Raw genomic sequence first — 21,658 nt, forward strand, 5'->3', positions numbered from 1 at the left:
TAAAAACCACTAGAATTAAATCCTTTTTCCCCCGGGAAAAAAATTTTTATTAGATTTTCCTTTTTGGGGGAATGTTTGGTTTTTCTTTTGGGAATTGGGGGATTTCTTTTGGGTTGTTTTTAAAATTTTCCAAAGGGGGGAAGTTAATCTAGTGAAACCAATTTTTTTGGAAAAAATTTTGGGGCCCCATATTTAAAAAACAAAAAAAATTTTAAAATTTAAAGGAAACCTTTTAAAAGACGGGGTTTTGGGAATAAAAAAAAAGGGAAAATTTTGAACAAAAATTAATGGGAAAAATTCAAAAAAAAAACTTTACTTTTGGGCATTTTTTGGGCCAAATCACTGAATTTTTTTTTAAAACCGCAAAAAAAAAAAAAATTTACAGGGGTTTAAATTTTTTTAAAAAAATTTTTTCAAAAAAAGTGTATTTTCCCACCCACTTTTGGCAAAACCCATCCGTCCAAAAAAAAAAAAAACCTTTTGGGACAAAATTTTGAAAAATTTTGGGAAAACCAAATTTTAAAAAAACGAAAAAAAAAACCCAAAAAAAGGGAAAAAAACTATTTCTACCCCGGGAAAAATTTAAAAGGGGAAATTTTTGGGCGGAAAATAAAACTTTTTAAAAAATAAGGTTTAAATTTAAAATTTATTTAAAAGGGGGATGCAAAGAAGATTTCCCTTTTAAATTTAATTTTTCGAATTTTTTCCCTTTTGGGGGGTTTATTTAGTTCAAAGGGAAAACCCCGTCCCCAAAATTTGGGGAAAAATTTGGTTCAAAAAAAATTTTTATTTTAAAGGGGGAAAAATTCCCCCCAAAATTTTAAATGGTATTCCCCCCATTTTTAAAAAAAGATTTATAAATTTCCCTAGCCTTTTCTGATTAAAAACCAAGGGCCCCATTTAAAATTAAAAGATTTTTTTTTGTATCTATTTCAAAATTTTTTGATGGGGGCTTTTAATACTTTTTCCACCCCCTAGTTATAATAAGGGGCGGGAAAATTTTTTTAAAACCGCTCGAAAGTTTTTAGCAATTTTACAATTTAAATTTATTTGGAACCCTTTTTTTTCAAAACCCTTTTTAAATTTAAAAAAGGGAAAGTGGCCCCGTGGGAAAAAAAAGCCATCGGGGGTGTTTTAAAAAGGGGGGCCCCCCCTTTTTTCCATTTGGAAAAACCCCCTTTAAAAAAATTATTCCAACAGTCTTTTCAATCTTTTTTAAAATTTGTACCCCCGATACCCCGGGAAAAAAATTGGGAAATGTTTTTTGCCCTTTTTTTTAAAAAGGGTTGGAATTTGGGTTTAAAAGCCCTCAAAAATTTTCGGGAACCCCCCTTTTACTTTTTTAAATTTTATTAAAAAGTTAGGAAAAAGGAAAAAAAGTTTTAAGTTTTTTTTCATAAAAATATTTTTTATGGGGAAAATTAAAACTTAAACTAATTTAAAAAAAAAGTTTTAGGTTTCCTAAAACCCGGGCATTCTTTAAAAAGGGATCAATTTTAAATTTACATTTTTACAAATTTTAAAATTTTTCAAAGTTTTTTTTATGACAAAAATTTTGGGCTTTTCATCCTTTTTTTTGAATTTTTAGTTTAAAAGGGGCCTTTTTATCGTTTTTGGGGATTAAGGGTTTTTGGGTTTTTTTAAAAATTAAAAAAAAATTTTGAATTAAAAGGGCAAGATTCTTTTTTAAATGGATTCTTAGTTACCCTTTAATTTAAATGGGGAAAAAAAAAAAAAAAGTATTTCGTTGGAAACTTTTCCTTTTTTTTTTGGAAAAGGAAAAAAAACTATTAAATTGGGCCCGGGGTTTTCCCCCAGGGCCTCAGTACTTGGGAAAACCCCCCCCCTTAAAATTTTTTTTTAAATTTTCCTTTTAAAGGGAAAACCCCTTTTTCAGAATTTTTTCTTCTAGTTGGGAAACACGTTTATTTTCCCCACCCGATAGTTCCCCTTAAACAGTTAGGGTTTCCCAAAAATATTTAAAATTCCCTTTTTCGGGGGAAAAACAATTTTAAAAGACGGGCCCCAAAATATTATTTTAAAAATGGGGCCAAAAAAAAAAATGGCTTTTAAATTTTTTAAAAACCGACCCAAAAAAAAAAAATTTTTAGTTTCTCTCTCCTTTTAAAAAGGGGGCAACCCCCGTTAAAAGTTAAAACCCACACTTTTTTTTTTTGATTAATACAACCCCCTTTAAAGTTTGTTTTTACAAACCAATTTTAAAAAACCACTTTTTGGGGATTTAAAATTTTTGTAAAAGGGTGGGTTTTATTTGGGATTTTAAAAATTTTTACAAATTATTTGGGAAACCCTTTCCCCCACAAAAGTTTTAGGAAACTTATGCGTTTTGTTTAAAAATTTTTTAAACTTTAAAAAAGGGGAAAAAAATTTTTTTAAAACAAAAATATATAAATTTCTATTTTTTTTAAAGGGGGCCCAATTAGTTGAAAAATTGGGGATCGAAAATTGGGTTTTGGGGGGTAAACTGGGGAAAAAAGGGTTATGGGAAAAAAAGGGTCTTTTTGACAAAAAATTTTAGTATGGGCCGGGTTTCACAATTGAAAAATGGGTTAAAAAAAAAGATCTGTATTTTAATAGAAACCCTTTTTCTAAAAGAAATTTGGTGGGTTTTTTATTTTTCAGACGGGAAGGGGGAAAAAACATGGGGAGGAAAAATTTAAATTTTTTTAGTTAAAAAAAAAAAAGCCGTGGAGGGGGAAAAAACCCCGTTATCTTTCTGAAACCCTTTTTTCCAAAATTTTCCCTTTTTTAAAAACAAAAATTTTCATACAAAATTTTGGAAAAAAAACCAAAATTTTTTGGGGCTATTTCTTTCTAAAGGCACGCCGGGGTTTTAAATTTTATTTTCTTAAAATTTTAAAAACCCCTTTAATTTTATCAAAAAATTTGGGAAAAATTTGGGAAAACTTTAAACCTTCCCCATGTTTTGGGGCCCCCATTTTTCAGGGGTTTTAAAAAAGTAATTTTAAAAAAAAAAAAAAAATTTAAAACCCCCAAATTTGTTTCCCCCCCCTTTTTTTTTTTTGGTGGGAAAGGGTTTTTTTTAAAAGGGCCCCTTTTTTGCCAAAGGGGAATTAAAGTAAAAAAGTTAAAGGTAAAAACCCAAAAATTTCCCAAATTAATTTTTTCAACCCCCTTACGTGAAAAATCAAAAAAAAAGTTTTACTTTTTGGAATTTACCAAAGAGGGTGCCGGAAAAAACTTTTTTTTCAAAAAAGTTTGTTATTTTATCAAACAAGGGGGCCCACAAAATTTTTCATTTTAATTTTCCCCCCCCATACCATCCCTTTTAAAAATGGAAAGGGGAAAATGCTGTTTGGGAATTTATTAAAAATTTTTTTCGCCTTTAAAAGATTAATTTACATTATTTTTTTGGGGGGATTTTTTCAAAAAAAAAATTTTTTTAAAAAATTTCGGAAATTTGTTTTTTTGGAAAAAATTAATTTTAATTTTTTAATTTTATTTTAAATTAAAAATAAAATCCGTGTTTTTATTTTTTTAAAGCGGGATCCAGTAAAAAGGGAAAAGGGAGGGGCGGGAAAACCCTTTTTTTTTCCCAAAAAAAAAGGTTGGGAAAAAAAAAGGGGAATTTTGGGGGTGTTTTGGGAAAATTTTTTTTTTTTTTCTTTTTTTTCATGATAAATTTAAACCCATTTTTCAATTTTTTTTTTTTTTGTTTTTTTTTTTTTTTCTCAAAAAATTTTTTTCAAAACTAAAAATTTCTTTTATTTTTTTTCCAAAATTAAAAGATAAAAATATAAAAAACCCAAAATTTTAAAATATACTTTTTGGGTGGGTGCGCAAAAAAAAAATATAATTTTTCTTGTTTTTTTCGCCTAAAAAACCAATTTTAAATTTCGTAAAAAAAAGTTTTTTATTTTATTAAATTTAAAAATTTTTTTTATTTTTAAAAAAATTTCCTTGGGGGAAAGGGGCCTTTTAAATTAAAAGTTGGGTTTAAAAATTTTTGGCCCAAAACCCCTTTTTCTTTTAAACTGTTTTTAAAATAAAATGTTTCCCCCTTTTTTTCGTAAAAATTTTGTATTCTGGTTTTGTTTTAAAAGTAATCCTTTTAATGTTAAAAAGTAAATGTTTCAAGCAATAAAAATTTGATTAAAATTTAAAAAGATTAAAAAAACAACCCCAAAAAAAAAACCCTTTTAAAAAATTGGGTGACTCCTTTTTTATTGAAACCCGTAAATTTTAATGAAAAAGTGCAACATCCTTCATGATCCCTAGCACCGGCTTCAGTGGTACTTAGTACTCAATTTTCAACACTTAACGTGATGCAATCAATGACCTCGAAGGACCAGAAAAATGTAACAACACTGAAGTGTACGGGGCAACTTTGTACAGCTGCTAAGGTTTCGATACAAACAGAAATGTTAGCAAATGCTTGCATGACATTGACATTATAATAGCAACTCTTAATCTTCTAACGTGTTTTTGGAATATTTTAGCACACAAGTTGGCGGTATATATCAACAAACCTTTAGCATTTTATCCTATTGTATTTCATAACAATGACATAGCTTTATGCTCCAATATTACAAGTATAGTATATCTAACAAGATATATAACTTTCGGAAATTATTTCACTTCCAATGAAGCTAAGATTTACATCAGGTGTTAGCAAATTTATTTGGTAGCATTAGATTAATTGTTGATCATGTTTCTGTAATAAATGGATGTTTCTTGATGTTTTTATATTGAGATAAGCTTGCTTTGGTTTTAAAATCTAATATATTTTTTAATCTGAGATTTACTTGCTTTTATCTTTTATAAGATATTTTACTACCCTCCACCCTCTGACAAAAGGGGTTGTCTTTAAGGATTAAGGCATCAGAATTGCAGTCGCCGTTTATCCCTTCGTGATCGTGAGAGGCTACTAAATGGGTTTGAATAGCTGGAATCTATAGATCTCTTAGCTCCAGCAGGCAAGACACTTTTGAACCATGGTGTTGATTGTTTTGAGTTTGTGACACATATTTTAGCCAAATTCATCATCCTTTTACGGCGTCATTTGACCTAAATTGTGTTGGTGTACAGTAAAACAAAACTATACTATTTAAAATATTTAAAGAAAGTCATATTTAAATGAAGCGTTAATCTTTGTTCCGGAAAATGTATAAAACATTTTTTAATGGAAATCAGAGGTCTAAATCATGTATATGAAATTATAATATAGCTTTACCCGGGATATTTCGACGTATAGAGAATGTCTAAAGAAGAAGAAGAAGAAGAAAATATAAGTTTAAATCCTCAATTTTGAGAGGCGAAAATATGGAAATATAATAATAATCTGGAAACAAAGTGAAGTTAATTATTCTGCGACGTTTCAAGCAATAAACATCTTTAATTTAAAATGAATGCTTAAGCATCTGATCCATGTATACTATATTTAAGTATGTACTTATTCTATTGCATCATTTCTTTACATAGTATAATGTGTATACAGTTTACTTAATCATATATAGCTGCATAACTATGTTGATCCCGTTGTTTTTCAGAAATGTGTTTTAATGTATGTGTAGTGTAGGAAAAGTATGTATATATATATATATTAACCATGCATTTCGAATTGTATTTTTCATATGTTTTTGAAAAATAACAAACAAAAAAAACAACAAAAAAACAACAACAACACCAATTCCATTACCTATTATGCAAAAACTGTGCTAATAATGTTCAAGAAAACTTTTAATAGATCATAAAAGTAAGTTTTATGAGTTTATTTTAGACGGTAGGTTATCATAAAACTATGTTCTTTGAAACTAGACTATCATTATATTTTTCCTGTCTGTCAGTGTTTTTTTTTCATGCAACTCATTTTGTCCATTTTCTTTGCAATGTAAATTGTATTTTCTATAAAATTGAATTGAAGTGCTTCTATTATTTTTGTTTATATATTCCACACTGACAGTTTTATCCCTGACAATGGTAGTCAAATGTTGAAATATTATTGTATCAATACATTATTTTTTTCAATTAAAACGAATCACGCAAAACAAAATACAATTAGAACGACGCTGGTATTTATGATAACTTCAATTGCCAACAGTAAAGAATTTTGCAGTGAAATCAAATTAAGCTTTTTTTGTTCAGTTTAGGTATTTTTATGAGTCACAGAGACAGTATGAAGTCTCTACATAGAGGGTATTTCAGCTTATACAGCCGTAAACATTTGATTATAATATTACCAGTTGTGTTTCACAAAACGTAATGAATACGTGTAGTCTTAAAATAGTCGTCGAGCCGAATTTATAACTGAAACTTCATTGAGCACGTGTAGTCTAAAAATAGGAGAAATAGGAGTCCAGTCGCTTCATTATAAAACGGAGTTTCTCAATATTGTTAAGTGTTATGTATGAAAGCGTCCTGGTGCCAATTTAACATGTTCTATAAAAAGATAACCCCTTCGCAGGAGAAAACAAAGTCTAATAAGGAGTTAATAACTCCCAAGTAGAAGATGATAAAAAAACTAATAAGAAGTTTATACCTTCTACGTAGGAGATAAACAAAACCTATTTAGGAGTTTATAACTCACGGACATCAATTAAAATCGAAATGCCTGTCTAACTTCTGCTTTGATATTGACCCTTGAAAATAATATATTGATATTGCTGTATCAATCGTTGTTCTTTCCTTCAAATCAATTATATACTCGTTTCAGAGTTTATCATATGCTTCAAAAAAATAATTTTGTATGATTTACTAAATTTTCATTTAAAAGACGTAGTTGTATTTTCATTGTAATCAGTAATTTGGTTCCGCTATTACATAATGCGCTAAGTATACTAGTGGCGAGTGGTATCCATTTTCATTATGAATGAATGCGGACAAATGACCTTGTATAAAACCCAAGTCAAAAGCAGAGCTAAATCGTTGGTTCCACGAAAATGGAAATTAAATAAGTATCCTACTAATGCTTCATTTTTCGATCGCTTTTTAAGCACCTGTCATAAGCACCTCAATAATCATATGAATGCTAGAAATGATAAAAAAGGTGTATCAAACTTATGTATATGTGTTTATGCACTTAAATTTCATAAGAATGTGTAAAAAGTAAATAGAAGTAGAAAATATGCATAGAAAAATTTACAATTCCAGCTATCAAAATATGTTGAATGATTCTAAGAAACAGACTACACATTATATATAGTGTATATTAATTCAATTAAATCTTCAAGATTATAAAAAAATCCATACCAAAATTCAAATAAGCATACTTAGATTTTCCAAATCTTCATACTTAAGAGAAGCATTATTGTTTGCAGTGTTTAAACATTCACAATCAGTCCCTCCATATGTATGATTTTCATTTGCAAAAAAAAAAATCCGTGAAAAATCGGAAATACGATGGTGAAGAGTCCATGTAACGGAAACTCGACATTATTTTGAAATAACGAAACCACCATGGTGAACAGTCGAAGATAAGATGATGAAAAGTCGAATATACGATCATAATGAAAAATCGATGTAACGAAGCCAGGATGATGAAAACTCGATATAATTTCGTGCTTTTTCACCATAGTATTTTTGACCTTTCACCATCGTGGTTTCGTTATATCGGCAATTCGCCATCGTACTTTCGACATTTCATATGATCGTGGTTTCACTATTTCACCATCGTACATTTGTACTTTCAAGTTTTCTTTATCGTCTATTCACCTTCCTGTGAAGCATGTGCACTGAAAGATAATCTATGTAAAGATGTAACGTTTAAAATTTAGCAAATTCACAATTAACATACCTTATGCTATAATCATGATCCAAAGCCATTAACAATATTATTTACGCTGGTGAAAGGTCGAAATTACGATACTGAAAATACGAAGATACTTCGAGTTTCCAATATCGTGGTTTCGTTCTTTTAGACTTTATATCATCGTACTTTCGATTTTTTATCATCGTGGTTTCGTGTTTTCTTTGTTTCGAGTTATGTGCGTGTGTGTCACGATGGCCTAAACGGTACACCGTACAAATAACTGTGGTCTTGTTAGCTGTCTGGCGCAGTTTTTGACTCAGAACAGTATGCAGTTAAATGCAATAACACTTTATAGTAAATAGTTTAGCTATAAATACATATTTGATGTACAATATTCTTGATAATTCAACTATTAAATTATGTAAAAAAAAATAGTAAATTCAAATAATTTTACCCCAATACAGGAAGTTTAAGTGATAGTTACAGGCAAAAAAAAAAAGACACAACAAAAATAAATCATTAGAGCGACTATAGCTATTTAAGGCGCGTAGGCACACGTATTGTTAAGTTCATTATTGATTATTACATTTAAGACAGACAGTATACAGCCAACAACGTAAATAGAATACTTGATTTAAACTTATCATTTCCAAAGTTATTTCACGTTTCACGTACAATAGATCACGATGGTATCGATGGATAAGAGTTTACTTTGTTGTTTTCTCTGGATTTATGCAGTTTGTGGTAAGATATTTTTCATTTCAAACATAGCTAGGGCAAAATTAGTTGAACACGCAGATTAAGTGGGCGGAGGTGGGCATTGTAGATACAGGGAAAAGCCCTCGACTGGTGTTAAGGCAGTCATTTAAGGATATTTTGATTATTCAATTCCAGGTCATTATCATGCCACAAAAACGATGTTTGAAATACCTGAATTTTTGAAAGATTTTATATCACGGAAAATTCACATGTTAAAAATTCTCAATTTAAACGTGTAATGTATAAGTCCCGCACCGAGACATTATATTCACACATCTGCAATTACGAAAAAATAACTGTCTATTATTTTCATAAATATTGGATGGAAAAGTATCCAATATTTGAATAATGGATACTTTTAGCAAATATAGGATACTTTCTCATCTGTCAGTACAATTAACACGTAATTTTACAGATACAAAAAAGATGACGTCACAAACATGTTTAAAATGTAATTTTGCAGAGCAGTTAACTTTAATCAATCAGAAATGTTTATTACCAACAATTTTGAAAAATCATTATTAGTCATATGTAGACTCAATTTGACATTGTCGGAACACAGTATTATGATAATGTCAGTTAAACATGATGCGTTACAATTACATCACATCGACCCTTTACGTCAAAGTTCGGATAAGAACCTCGAACACAAAAGTTTCGGTCCATTTGCTCCTACGCTAAGAAACTAAACATGTAAACAAATAGTCATTTAAAGCTAGAAGTTGACTAAATTATTCTATGAGATCAAATAAAATTAAGTAAATTTATAGATATAAAAAAAACCCAGTACACTATTTCTGTACGTATTATAATGGTTGTTGAAAGTCTACCTGTTGACATTAAGTCAGATTGCAAAATTTACAAACCTGTCTGTTTTGTTCGTGATTATACAAGTTATTAATTTTGATTTTGTGTTGTAAACATTGATATGCCCCATTTCTTACGACTAGTTATAATTCAGGATTTCTGAATGTCCAACGTGCAAATTTTTATCTGTTCCCCATTACATAACAGGATGTGAAAGGAAAGTCAAGTGGGTTGGGATGTTGTATATATTTACTTCTATTCTAATGGGACTCATAAAAGAACTGCATTGTATCCTACAATTTCTAAACAAACGTTGCCGCCTTCGAATGAAAAGGTACAAATTTGTTTATTACTGTTTTTGTTAGAAATGACTGACAATTATATGTATATATAAGCTCCACAATTTCCCCTTCTTAACGTATATGTTGCTAGCAATCAAAAGCTATATAGCGAACCTGCAACTCATAGCGGGTCGATATTTTTATACAGTTTTGTGGATACAACGCAGTCCATATTGATGTATCGATCTTTTTTTCCCCTTCAGATCAATTATATACTCGTTTCAGTGTTTACCATACGAGCTTCAAAACACAATTGTGCCTTATATTTAAAACATGCAGTGGTATTTTCATTGTAATTTGTATATTGTTCCGCTATTATATAATGCGCTAATATACTAGTGACGTCAAATTGCGATTTTTTATCATTATGAATGAATGCGGACACATGACCTTGGTACACAACTTAAATCAAAAGCAGAGCTAAATCGTGGGTTCCACGAAAATGGAAATGAAATAAATATTCCACTAAGGCTTCATTTTTCGATCGCTTTTTAGTCACCTGTCATAAGCATCTCAATAATCATATGAATACTAGAAATTTCAAAAAGTGTATCAAACTTATGTATATGTGTATATGCACTTAAATGGCATCAGAATGTGCAAAGAGAAAATTAATGGAGAAAACATGCATAAAACAATTTACACATTCCAGCTATCAAAATAAGTTTAATAAATGATTCTTAAAAACTGACTACACATTATACATAGTCTATATTTATTCAATAAAACTTCTTCAAGGCCATTCGTAATTCAAGTAAGCATACCTAGAATTATACAACACAAATGTATGGTGGCTGATTTGTGTCATTAGTGTTTTCGCCCCGCGACCCCGCCAAGCGAAAAGTCGATAATAAACAAGTTAAAACGGCGGGGTCGCGGGACGAAAACACGCTAATTAGCAGGCGCACGGGCGAAGTTTGATAAATAAAACTTCGCCCGACGGGGGCGCGGGACGAGATTTAAGAAATAAAACAGCAGGGCGCGAAGCGAAAACACGCTAATAAGCGGAGGCGCTGGGCGAAGTTTTATTTATTAAACTTCGCAACGCGCCCTCGCAAATTAGCGTGTTTTCGTCCCGCGACCCCCCCCCCCCGTTAAATTTCTTTAATCTCGCTTCGCGCCCCAGCGGGACGAAATTTTATTTATTAAACTTCGCCCCGCGCCCTTGCTTATTAGCGTGTTTTTGCTCTGTGCCACCACCATTTTAACTTGTAAATTTTCGACTTTTCGCCCAGCGCCTCCGCTAATTAGCGTGATTTTGTCTCGCCACCCCGCCGTTTTATTTCTTAAGTTTCGATCCGCGCCCGCGCGGGACGAAGTTTTGTTTATTAATAATAATCCGAAGCTTTACGGAAATATCCGAACAATTTTCATTGATGAAAATGATAAGCATCCGTTATAGTGCATTTATTGACAACTCTATAAGCCAAAGCTACTTTTAACACTTTGGATGCGTTATAATTCGTTTGATGCTTGTAATTAAATAAAAATGTTTCTTTCTTTTTCATCGCTTGTTTTAAGCTGTTTTGAGAACTTTTTTGTTGTTAGGATTGTCGGAAAACGCTGCTCCAGATATTGAATGTCATCATTGCATTTCCTGATCTGCGATCAGAAAATACATAATGTCTAACACGATAACGTTTTAAGAAATTAATTTTCGAGCGAACGAAGTGAAGCGAATAACTATAACTGACTTACAGATAGCCCCGCTCATTCAAATCAAGTGCAATATGTGTAAATACAGTAAACTCTGCTTATAACGATCTCATCGGGACATTCAAATATTAGACACAATATTAGACACAATACTCGAGAGCATAATTTTTTGGAATTTAAAAATCCTTTGCTATTGCAGTTTTTGATTTATTCAATTTCTAAATTTCTCATAAAATACCATAATTATTTTGTTTCCAAACCCAGTGCTATTCGATTTTTACTATGATTAAGAATAAACAAGGTTTTCGATTTTTCCTTCCTTTTACAATGTATATTGAGTATCTTCTTTTATATTTTAGGGTGACTTTTACTAATGAAAGTTATACATTTCTTTTCATTTTAATCAAGCGTACTTCGCAGTCTTCAGGGAATGCGTTATTATGTTGAAAACCGATTATAATTATTTTACTTGAGCAAGATTATTATAGGAATAAAAGGAATAAGCGTTTTATTTGGTGACAATTATTCATGCTAAAAATCCTAAGTAGGGAACAATTACGCACTGCTATACAAGATGTCTTGAAGTACATACAATAATAAACGGTACATTCTGCGTGCCAATGAAAACGAAAGTTGAAAATGCGGGATCTATTGTTATTTTGGAGTTCGTTATAAAAGTGTAATTTTCTGTACTTTAACCTAAGTTGGGACTAAGAAATGACGTCCTTATAAGCGATAATTCCTTATAACCGTGTTCGCTATAACCGTATATTTTTATATTAAATTCGGGCCAAAATGAATTGTTCCATATAACCGGAAGTTCGCTATAACAGTTTCTGTGTTCAGTTTACTGTAGGCGGAGTCCATTTAATCAGCTCACGAATTAATTTTAAATTTAATAGATACAGTTGAGTTACTGCACTGTTTGGTACATATTCCGGCACAATTTTAACACAATAGAGCGGTTTCATTGGCGGACTGTAATGAAGAATAAAAGTGGGCATGGACACATTAATAGTAGCGTAGTGATAAGAGGGTATAGGTTAAGCCCGTCTCACACAAAACACGGTTGGACACTCGGTTTTCGTACGGTTTACTTGGTTATTCACGGGTTGACTGATTTGAGTATTGAGCTCCAACCGTGCCTGGGGATTAGTTGGTACGAGTAAGACTCGAATGTAGCACGAGTATGTACGAAAAAAGCACGGATATACTCGGTCAAGCAAGGTTTGAACATGATTTGCATACGAATACATACGAATGTTTTACGGTTCCAAGTACGGCTGATACGGTCTTGTACGATAATCACGACTTTTACTCGATTTACTCGATTTTCACAGGGTAAACATAGGATCCCGCCGACTTTTGTTCGAGTTGCTCAAATTATCAGATATTCGTGTATGTTTTGATATAATTTGAGCCATTTTGTGGCTTGGCTTCATAACTTTTCGAATTCTCAACGAAAAAAACACTTTCCAATCAAGGTTCCACCAAAATCTGGATCACTCTACCACAACTAGAAGGGCTTTCCCCCCATGATCTTTCTGACATTGACAGATGCCGCTTACAAGTTCTTATGGGAATCAGTGGCGGAGTATGGTTCAGCATCCGATTGTCAAGTGTTCAACGACTCTGAATTGAGGGAGTTGGTGGAAGGTGGTGAACTAGGCTTTCCTGGTCCAGAGCCGCTGCCAGGCCTGAACGAAAACCTTTCCTACTTCTTCCTGGCAGACAATGCATTTCCATTGAGGACCTGGATGATGAAGCCCTACTCAAGAATGGACCTTGGCTATGATGAGCCCATATTTGATAACAGACTGTCCCGTGCCAGAAGAGTGGTGGGAAATGTATTTGGTTCACTAATAGGTAGTCCAGTCATCGTCCTGAAATACATTTCTAATTTACGAAAAACGTGTTGAGGCTTGCGTCAGCAGGCTAGGTGGTGAATGCACTAGCCATCTGTGGTTTGATCATGTTAGGACGGTGGTTGTAGAAATGGAATGTGTCCCTACAGCAGAAGCAGCACATGCAATGATGCCATTTGTGGTCACTGTGGCTTTTGGAGTGCGGTGAACTGTTTGTATTGCATAGGTAGGGTCTGGCGGTAAACATTAGGATCCAGTAAAATCTGGATAGCAGCCTTGAAGTGTAGTGAAGCTGTGTCTCCTCTATGTCTCAGTGGTAGGTGGGGGGGGGGGGTTCAATTCGTGTGCCACTTGAAGGGCAATGTGGGTGGAAATTTTCTTTTGATGCATTCTAGTCTAGTCTTTTAGGCTGTTGGCAAGTAAATGTGTTTTCGTACAGAGTTCGTGCTGACGTAGAGGCCGTGAAAGATCTTGCGAGGCCGTGGGATACCTTGTTTACCCGTACTATACCGTGTCTGCCATGAATGATTCGTACTTGAACCGTATTGGTAGTATGGCGATCGTATGAAACCGTGTGTGCACTCCAGTGAATCGTACCGTGATCGTGCGATAATCGGGTGTTATTCGAGTGTTGGATGTAGGACTTTGGGACGGTCTCGAAAGATTCCATACGATTTATTTACGAGCTTGACACGGTTGGACTCACTCGTAGTGGACTTCAAATACGATTGTATGTAGGAGTCTCATACGGTATCACACGGCCTCTTAAGGTCTTTTGTTTGTTGTTAATATGATCATACACGGACATGCATCCGTGTCAGTTTTTTAAAAGTTATAAAAATCATACACGGCTTACACGGATACATTCGAATGGCCCGAGTGTAACTCGGATAACGCTACGGTTGGTTCGGTTGTATGAAGGGTTTACACGGGTGGGAAACCGTGTAAGCCGTGTATTCCTTCGTGAGATGTGCTTTAACGTCTTCAAATCTGTTATTATGCAAATTTTTATTATGTCGTTTTATTTCAGAATATATCTTTCTTTTTATAGTTTGTCTTTTTTCTCTTTTTATACCTGTAATTCGATGTTAAGCACAATTGAAAGTTATTCTTATGAAGGTTAAGCATTATTGAATGTATAATTTTTTAACAGTCATTGAACAGGTTGAATTAGTTTTACTTTGAAATCCATTCGCCACATTTACAACACTTTTGACTCATATTTATATATATATTTCCATTGTTATTTTTTCAGTCATTTATCACCATAAATATCGGCTGTGATGACTTTAACTCAGTCTGCAAATATGTGTTGAACTAAATGTTCTCGAATAGCATTATGTGTATGCAATACACGAGGAACTAAAATACAGTTAGTTGAAAAATATCTAAAAACAAAAAATCGAAAAAAATGCCCTTACCAGGAGTCGAACAAGGGTCTCTACATTCTTAAAGCGGAACACTCTATATGCTATAAGCTTAACGCATTAAAATGAGTAATTGTTTAGATGGTAAAAGACTTATGCGATAAAAAGTATGCTTTTATATAAGTATTATCGACACCCCTATTTGTCAATATTGATGTAAATAGATAATGAAAGGAAAAGAAAATTCGAGCTGTATATAGTGAAGTTCAAGTGAAATCTAAATAAGCGCATTGATCAGTTTGATATAAAATAAGGGCGATATGTCAGACTGTCAATTTACGGAAAAATACACTCTCTGTAATGTAAGACCATATGCATACATGTACCTCTAGTACTCGATGATGCAGCTTTAAAAGTGCTTACAAGAATTATATCACCAGTATCGTGACACTGTTATATTTGTAAAGTTAACTGAGATGTTAAAATTTCAAATGATTCAGCTTTAACTTTCAAATGGAATCCTATTTAAGAATGTACAAGTGAGACGTGACCCATTGAGCCGAACAGGAGTTCGTCTTAACAACCTCCTTTTCTAGAAATCATGCCCTTAATGATATTGAAATCATTTGCGATCACTGGAACCCACCATCAGCAACAGAAAAGTTAAAACTGCACCTCGAACTAATTTTAATCCAATCTACATGTGAGGATAGTTAAAAGTGAATTGGTCTATAATGGAATGTCTGTAATACAATGATAGTATTAAGTATTAACATAACAACAAAGACTTATATTTATTCATTTATTTATTTAGCAAATAATAAAGTGTTCTAGAACAAAATATTCTCATTCAGCAGATAAATTATCATTCTAAATAATTCTAAACTTTATCAACATTTTGTTTCAAGCGGCATTTTATTTACAAAATGTAAAAAGGAGAAAAGATTAGTTATATTTTGCAATTAAAAAATTATGCAGGTGATATCATAAATTATAAAGTTATACAATTAGCGAAGCGTACAAATAGTTCATTCAAATTAGTGTAACAGTTTCAATATTTAAACATTAATTAACAGTGTATTATACATACTTATTAATATTTGCACACATTATTTTTTATTTTTCTGCCAAGGTTTGTTTATTGAAAATAAAATCAGAAAACTATTGTCATACATGGTATTGGATATACCTTTTAATAAAAAGTGCGATTATTAAAATAACATGCTTCAAAAAAGAAAAAGAGAAAATATGTAATTCCGCCATCAAACTATTGGTTTTGAAATTTGTTTATGTAGTCAACAAGAAATGACACAATTCGTTATTTGATACTTACACGAACTTCACAACGGTCATTGAAAAACTGGCATGTTGAAATTTTCAAGTTTGACAATGACATTATGGTGACCTTATATTTCTTTTTAATTTACCCATGTCAAATATAAATTTTTCTTAAATTTTGTACAGATAAATGATGCTTTCCTTGAAATAAAATGTCGACCGTTGCTCCGTTCGGTGTTCTTCTTTTTATATTTTTGCATTGAAACAATTTTTATTTTTCAACCTCTCGGGATGAATTGCACGGACGTGCATATCTGGCTTATAGGCGACAACTTTGTTAAATTGAACCAATTTGTCACATTTCAAAATATTTAGCCTTTTACTGAAAATGTTGGAATAAAGAATGTTAAGCACAAAATTCTTCAGGCGACTTATTAAAAGGGCTTTCCATGAAATTTCTTTAAATTATTTAAAGGTGTTTAGATGCATATGAATTGATCAATCTTTTGAAAATTGAATTTCGAAGGCGTTCATATTTGCTGCTTCAATTAGTGAACAAGGCAAGGTCTGTTTATGTGGCAGTAATCCGGTTTAAAATAGTACTTATCATCATTTGTGGCTATAATACTCGGCGTTGATATTTGTTTGTTTAATAGAGATGAAATAATCTGTGATTATTTTCCCGTTTACTTATCTTTACTATTCACTGAATTATCTTCATACGATAGCATTTTTAATAATAATTTATGATATTTTCTCTTACATAATAATATATTCATGACATATTTTTGTTTTAATTCAGGTTCAGATGATGTTCAAATATTGGAACCAGAATGCCTTGCTAATGGAAAAGCATGTGAATGTGGCAGAAATCTAACATTATCTTGTAAGTTAAGGATTAACACATTTGCCATTGCTTGGATGAATGAAAACGATATCACACCAATTGCACAGTGTGTAAGAAACAATTGTGCAATAAACTCTGGATACATTCACGAGTACACTATTTCATACGATAAGACAGAATACATCTTCAACTTGACGATAATTAAGTTAACTATGAAAGACAATGGAAGAAAGATGGTGTGTTCAGATGGTACCAGTACTGACACAAAGTTTATTAGAGTCAGAGGTAAGCATAACCAATTGATTATTATTTTTTTCTTTTTTAAATTTGTTTTGCTATGTTAATATACAACAGCGTAATTAACAAAATACATAATTTAATGCATGTGCTGTGATTCATAAACTTCACCAACACGACCACCTTCATCAGCATCATCACTACCAACAATTCATTTCATTAAAGCAACGTCAAAATTAATGGGAAAAATAATTCTGATTGTGTGAGTAACATTGTAAAGATGAAACAAAAAACAACAACAACAAACAAACAAATAAATACAGAAACAAAACAATAACACATTTTCAATGCTGTATTTATTACATGGTGACTGTTACTTTGTTGTCCAAAACGAAACGATAAAAAGAATTATAATTGAAACAAATCATTTAACAAAATTTGGGCCTTCCGTCTTACTTCTTGAGTTATCTGCCCTTTTACTCATATAGGTCACATTCAGAAGCAGATAACTACCAAACATATTGATTCCTTAGTTTATTTCGTATTATTTTGTGTTATTTCAATTAAGTTATTATGCAAAATTTATGACAATTCAGTCGAAAAGATTATTTTGCATTATGAGAGAAAATAAAGTAACTTAGTACACAAATATAATATGAAATGATGTTTTGCTTGCCAAGTATTAGATTTATTATACCTCTTACCTTAGTAATGGTTTAAAAAAGCAAAAAACACTCACTTTCAGTTGAAGATTTCCTTTTTACTGGTTATACACGTGTATTTCAAATAATTTTAGAGATGATATTTGATTGTTTTGATATTTTTTCACTTCGATATACTTTGGGTGATATAGATTTTATCACATGGATAAAAACCCAGTATCTCTCTTGTTAGCATAAAAAAATGTATGTGCATCATAATAATTCCAACTTATTCAACAGAATGGCAATGTTAACAGACACAAATACAGTAAAAATTTTTATATATAAACAACAAAAGTCTGGTTTAGGCTAATATGCCATTGACGCAAAATATAATTACAAGATCTTGAGTAATACAATGCAATACACAATACAAGACATATTTTAACATAATATAACATAATAAATTACATTATCAGAACTGTATGATACCAGTTACATTTTATTTTATATAAAAACCACTACTGTATATTTTCATACCTGTATATTTTCATACCTGTATATTTCTTTGATATTTTGTCTTATCATATGTTCTTGTTACTACAAATCAATGGTAATAATTTGTTAACTTGTATCATTATAATATGGTCATATATGAATGTTTATAATGATTAGTATTGCTAACGTCATACAAATGTGTACATGAAAATTATGTAACATAATGCGTTGTATCGGAAATGAAATTACAAGACCATTATTAGAATGACGCATACAAGGGAAATAACCATACCAATTATTGTGTAAATAATAATCAAGATTTGTTTACCTTTATCTTTTGCATGATAAAATTGTAACACGAATTGAAAATTCTTTCAATCTTAACAAGAGCGTAAGAAGAAAAGAAAGGTGAAATGATACATTTATAGGTACCAAACAAAGTTTGAAAAAAGGAAAATGACTCTAAAAGTATAGAAGAACATATGAAAATTCACAAATGAACTTTTGAGACTGATGGCATACATTTATTTATTACTCTCTGAGAATGTATTGTAGATTCTTTCCGAATCTCGGAGGCTTTATAGATAAACTTTGCTAAAGTTCATACAATTAGTACAGCTGACAGTCTTAGTCTGGTTAAAGCTGTCAAGTTTTTCCTTATAATAACCTTTTTCAGATAAGAACTATATTTAAATTTTGCAAATACTCTTTCTTCTGATGATAAATTTATACGACTTGTCCATTCTTTAATAAAAGCATCTTAAATTCTTTGTTTTAGCTTTGATAAGAACAATATTTGGTTATCTACAGCTTGAGCTTGCCAAGCTTCGAAAAATTGTAAATTTCCAAAAACGTCTCTGACTGGAGATGCCCAATTTGTTTTTCTGTTGTTTTTTTTAAAAAATTTTAATGTTACTAAACATTTGCAAGTAAATCAATCTAATACATTTTCGTTCATTGTTTCTTGATTACTTGTAAGTTTAACCAAGTTTTTATAATTCTCAAAGTACGCATCAGTTCTACCAAAATCATTCTGAGTAGAAGTTTTAACATAAAGTTTAGATTTACAAAATATAATGTGAATTCTCTCTATTTGTGGAGCTTTAGTGAAACACATACCTCAGCTCCGTAAAAGAGACTTATTAAATAATTCTTACATGTTTTCAATTGTAATATTAGAGTTTTTTTGTACAAAAACATTCTTAACCTAAACCTAGCTTTCTGTGCTTGACTAGATTAAGGATTTATTGGTCTCACTAAAAGAACCACCTATGTAAAATAATACCTATATATGAAAATTTATTTACTATTTATAAAGCATATCCATCATAAGAAAATTGAAGATTTTGTGGTAGGCGGTCCCCTCTCATAATAGAACCAACCAGGTAGTCCAATTGATATAGTTTATACCAAATGTTTTCTCTTACTAGATTTCTAATGCTTTTGAAAAAATTATGAATGCACAAAACAATTGTTTATCATTATTAATAATATGATTAATCAAATTATGTTAAACAAAAAATTGTCAGTGAGATGCCAATTTTGGCTCTGAATCTCGCTTGTTATTCTACGTAAACGAAATAATGTTCTGCCAAATATGTAAGCCTGGTGTTTATCAGACGTTTGAATAATTTTTCAAATAACGCTTAAAAAGATTATACCGGTACAATTTTCAGCTTCCGACAAGCTACTTCTTTATGTATAGCAACTATTAGACCTTTGCTCCACTTTTTAAAAAATACCCAAGACATAAAGGTTTGTTGAAAAGAGTTTTAAAAATGGCCAGCTAAAACTATTTTCCATGAATAAGAAATTTGTACAATATTCTGTCCTGGGCCCCGCTCTTATTCAAATTCAGATATGATATGCCCTTCAAAATATCTAAAGGAGTAAACGGTACATCTTACTAAAAAACATCAGTAAACTCTTGTTTAACTTTCTCGTTAAAATATAAAACATCGTCGTCGGCTTAAAAAAAATGAGTCCTCACGATTATAATTTACTTTGAAATAAATCGTAAAAGTATCTAGAGATATGTCCTTTGGTGCAACTTATTCCTTAAGCATTCGCCAGTGAAATCTAACATTTTTTATCTTTGGCATTTAGCCTTTTTTCAATGTTTTGTTTGTCTTATTTATAATTTAAATTCTTAACATTATTCATATAAATACTTCTTCTTCTTCTATCATTTCCTCTTTATTTATATCATTTTTATTATGTCTATAGTTATTAAAATTTTGGTAAAAGTCTTTTCTGTTATTGTTACAACTATCATTGACTTGTTTTGATTAATAAATGTTATTCAATTTGATTTGAGCATTACATTTAACTGTTTTTTTTCCAACATTGGTGAATAAACTTGATCGAAACAAATAGCAAAACACTTAATATTACAGTCAATATTACCATAACATTGAGCATCTACAGATTGATTTAAGTCATTTATTGCAGAAAGAAACCTCTTCACTATTAATTTTTCAACATATAAATCGTTATAATTTATAACAGCTATTGAGTTAATTAAACCCTGGTTCGTTAGGGATATTAACAACATCAGTGATTGGATACATATTGCCTATCACGATGAACTCAAGCAAACAATGGTCAGATAATTAATTAGATTCATGCATTAAATGATTTAAATTTTGTTTACAATTGAATATCAACAATACCATAATCTACTACACTTGACCCAAAGTATAAGACCCCGACTGTTTAGGATAACCTACCCACCCAATAGCTATTTTAAGCCGTGTTTGCTTTAAAAAGTCAAGCCGTAGATAGCCATCTGAATTAGTATTTTCATCCTGTGAACCCCCCCAAAAAAAAAAAAAAAAAAAAAAAAAAAACAAAGTAAAGATACATCAGCTATATAATCATCTGAAAGTAAATCACAATTAAATAAAATATCAGTATCATCAACAACGTAATCGGGTTAGAAACCAACCCTCGAGTTAAAATCGCTCAAGAGCATAAATGTACAATTTTCATCTGCATACATGTTTCGAATGTATAAAATACTGTCTATTATTTTGTATTCATATATAATGCTCTAAACTTGCATATTTCTGCTTAAAATGTGTTGGTACAATTTAACATAAACAAAGAAAAAGGTTTTTCCTAAATTTTAAAATGCTGAGGTTGAAATCCTTACCATAAATTTGAATCGGAATAATAAAACAAAAACATATTTTTTGTCACAAATTTGTTCTATCATAAATCAGTACATCACTTGAATTCCTGGTCATTCCTTTTAGTTTTGCATTAGTTCTCTATTAAAGAAAAAATGTTGAAGTCTTTACACATAAAAAATCATGTTCGAAACTCCTCCATGTTTCCGTAAAATAAATTATGTTTTTTTTGTTAAATATCTTTTCGCTGATTGGCTAATGATGTCGACCTAGATTTTGGCATACCACGCGATGTTTTTTACTTCCTTTTAAGGTTTGTTTCATCTGTTTTCTCATGACAATGTCGACATTGGGTGGATAACGGAATGTCACTAATATTTTACGCTTGTTCGTTGCATTGTTATTGCGGTGATTGTTTCATGCCCCAAGACGCCCAGCTGATTTAATGGACAAGTCATTATAGTCAATATACATTTTCTGTTTATAGAAATCATTTAAGTAA

At 31.2% G+C, this 21,658-nt stretch overlaps 1 protein-coding gene across 3 annotated transcripts in view; it reads left to right on the plus strand.

The window, feature by feature from the left end:
* The first annotated feature begins 8,293 nt into the window (after nucleotides 1-8,293).
* The window catches only part of LOC132754330 (uncharacterized), a 42,775-nt gene continuing 29,410 nt past the window's right edge, over nucleotides 8,294-21,658 (plus strand). For 2 of the 3 annotated variants that reach the window (XM_060744946.1, XM_060744947.1), the window contains exons 1-2: nucleotides 8,294-8,473; nucleotides 16,605-16,934. In XM_060744946.1, coding sequence (XP_060600929.1) covers nucleotides 8,416-8,473; nucleotides 16,605-16,934 — 388 coding nt within the window. In that variant the 5' untranslated portion in view covers nucleotides 8,294-8,415. The remainder of the gene's footprint in view (nucleotides 8,474-16,604; nucleotides 16,935-21,658) is intronic. The other variant, XM_060744949.1, reaches the window with a different exon arrangement.

Source organism: Ruditapes philippinarum, unplaced genomic scaffold (assembly GCF_026571515.1).
Source record: "Ruditapes philippinarum isolate M1 unplaced genomic scaffold, ASM2657151v2 ctg1220_1_1_1_1, whole genome shotgun sequence".
NCBI classification, from domain to species: domain Eukaryota; kingdom Metazoa; phylum Mollusca; class Bivalvia; order Venerida; family Veneridae; genus Ruditapes; species Ruditapes philippinarum.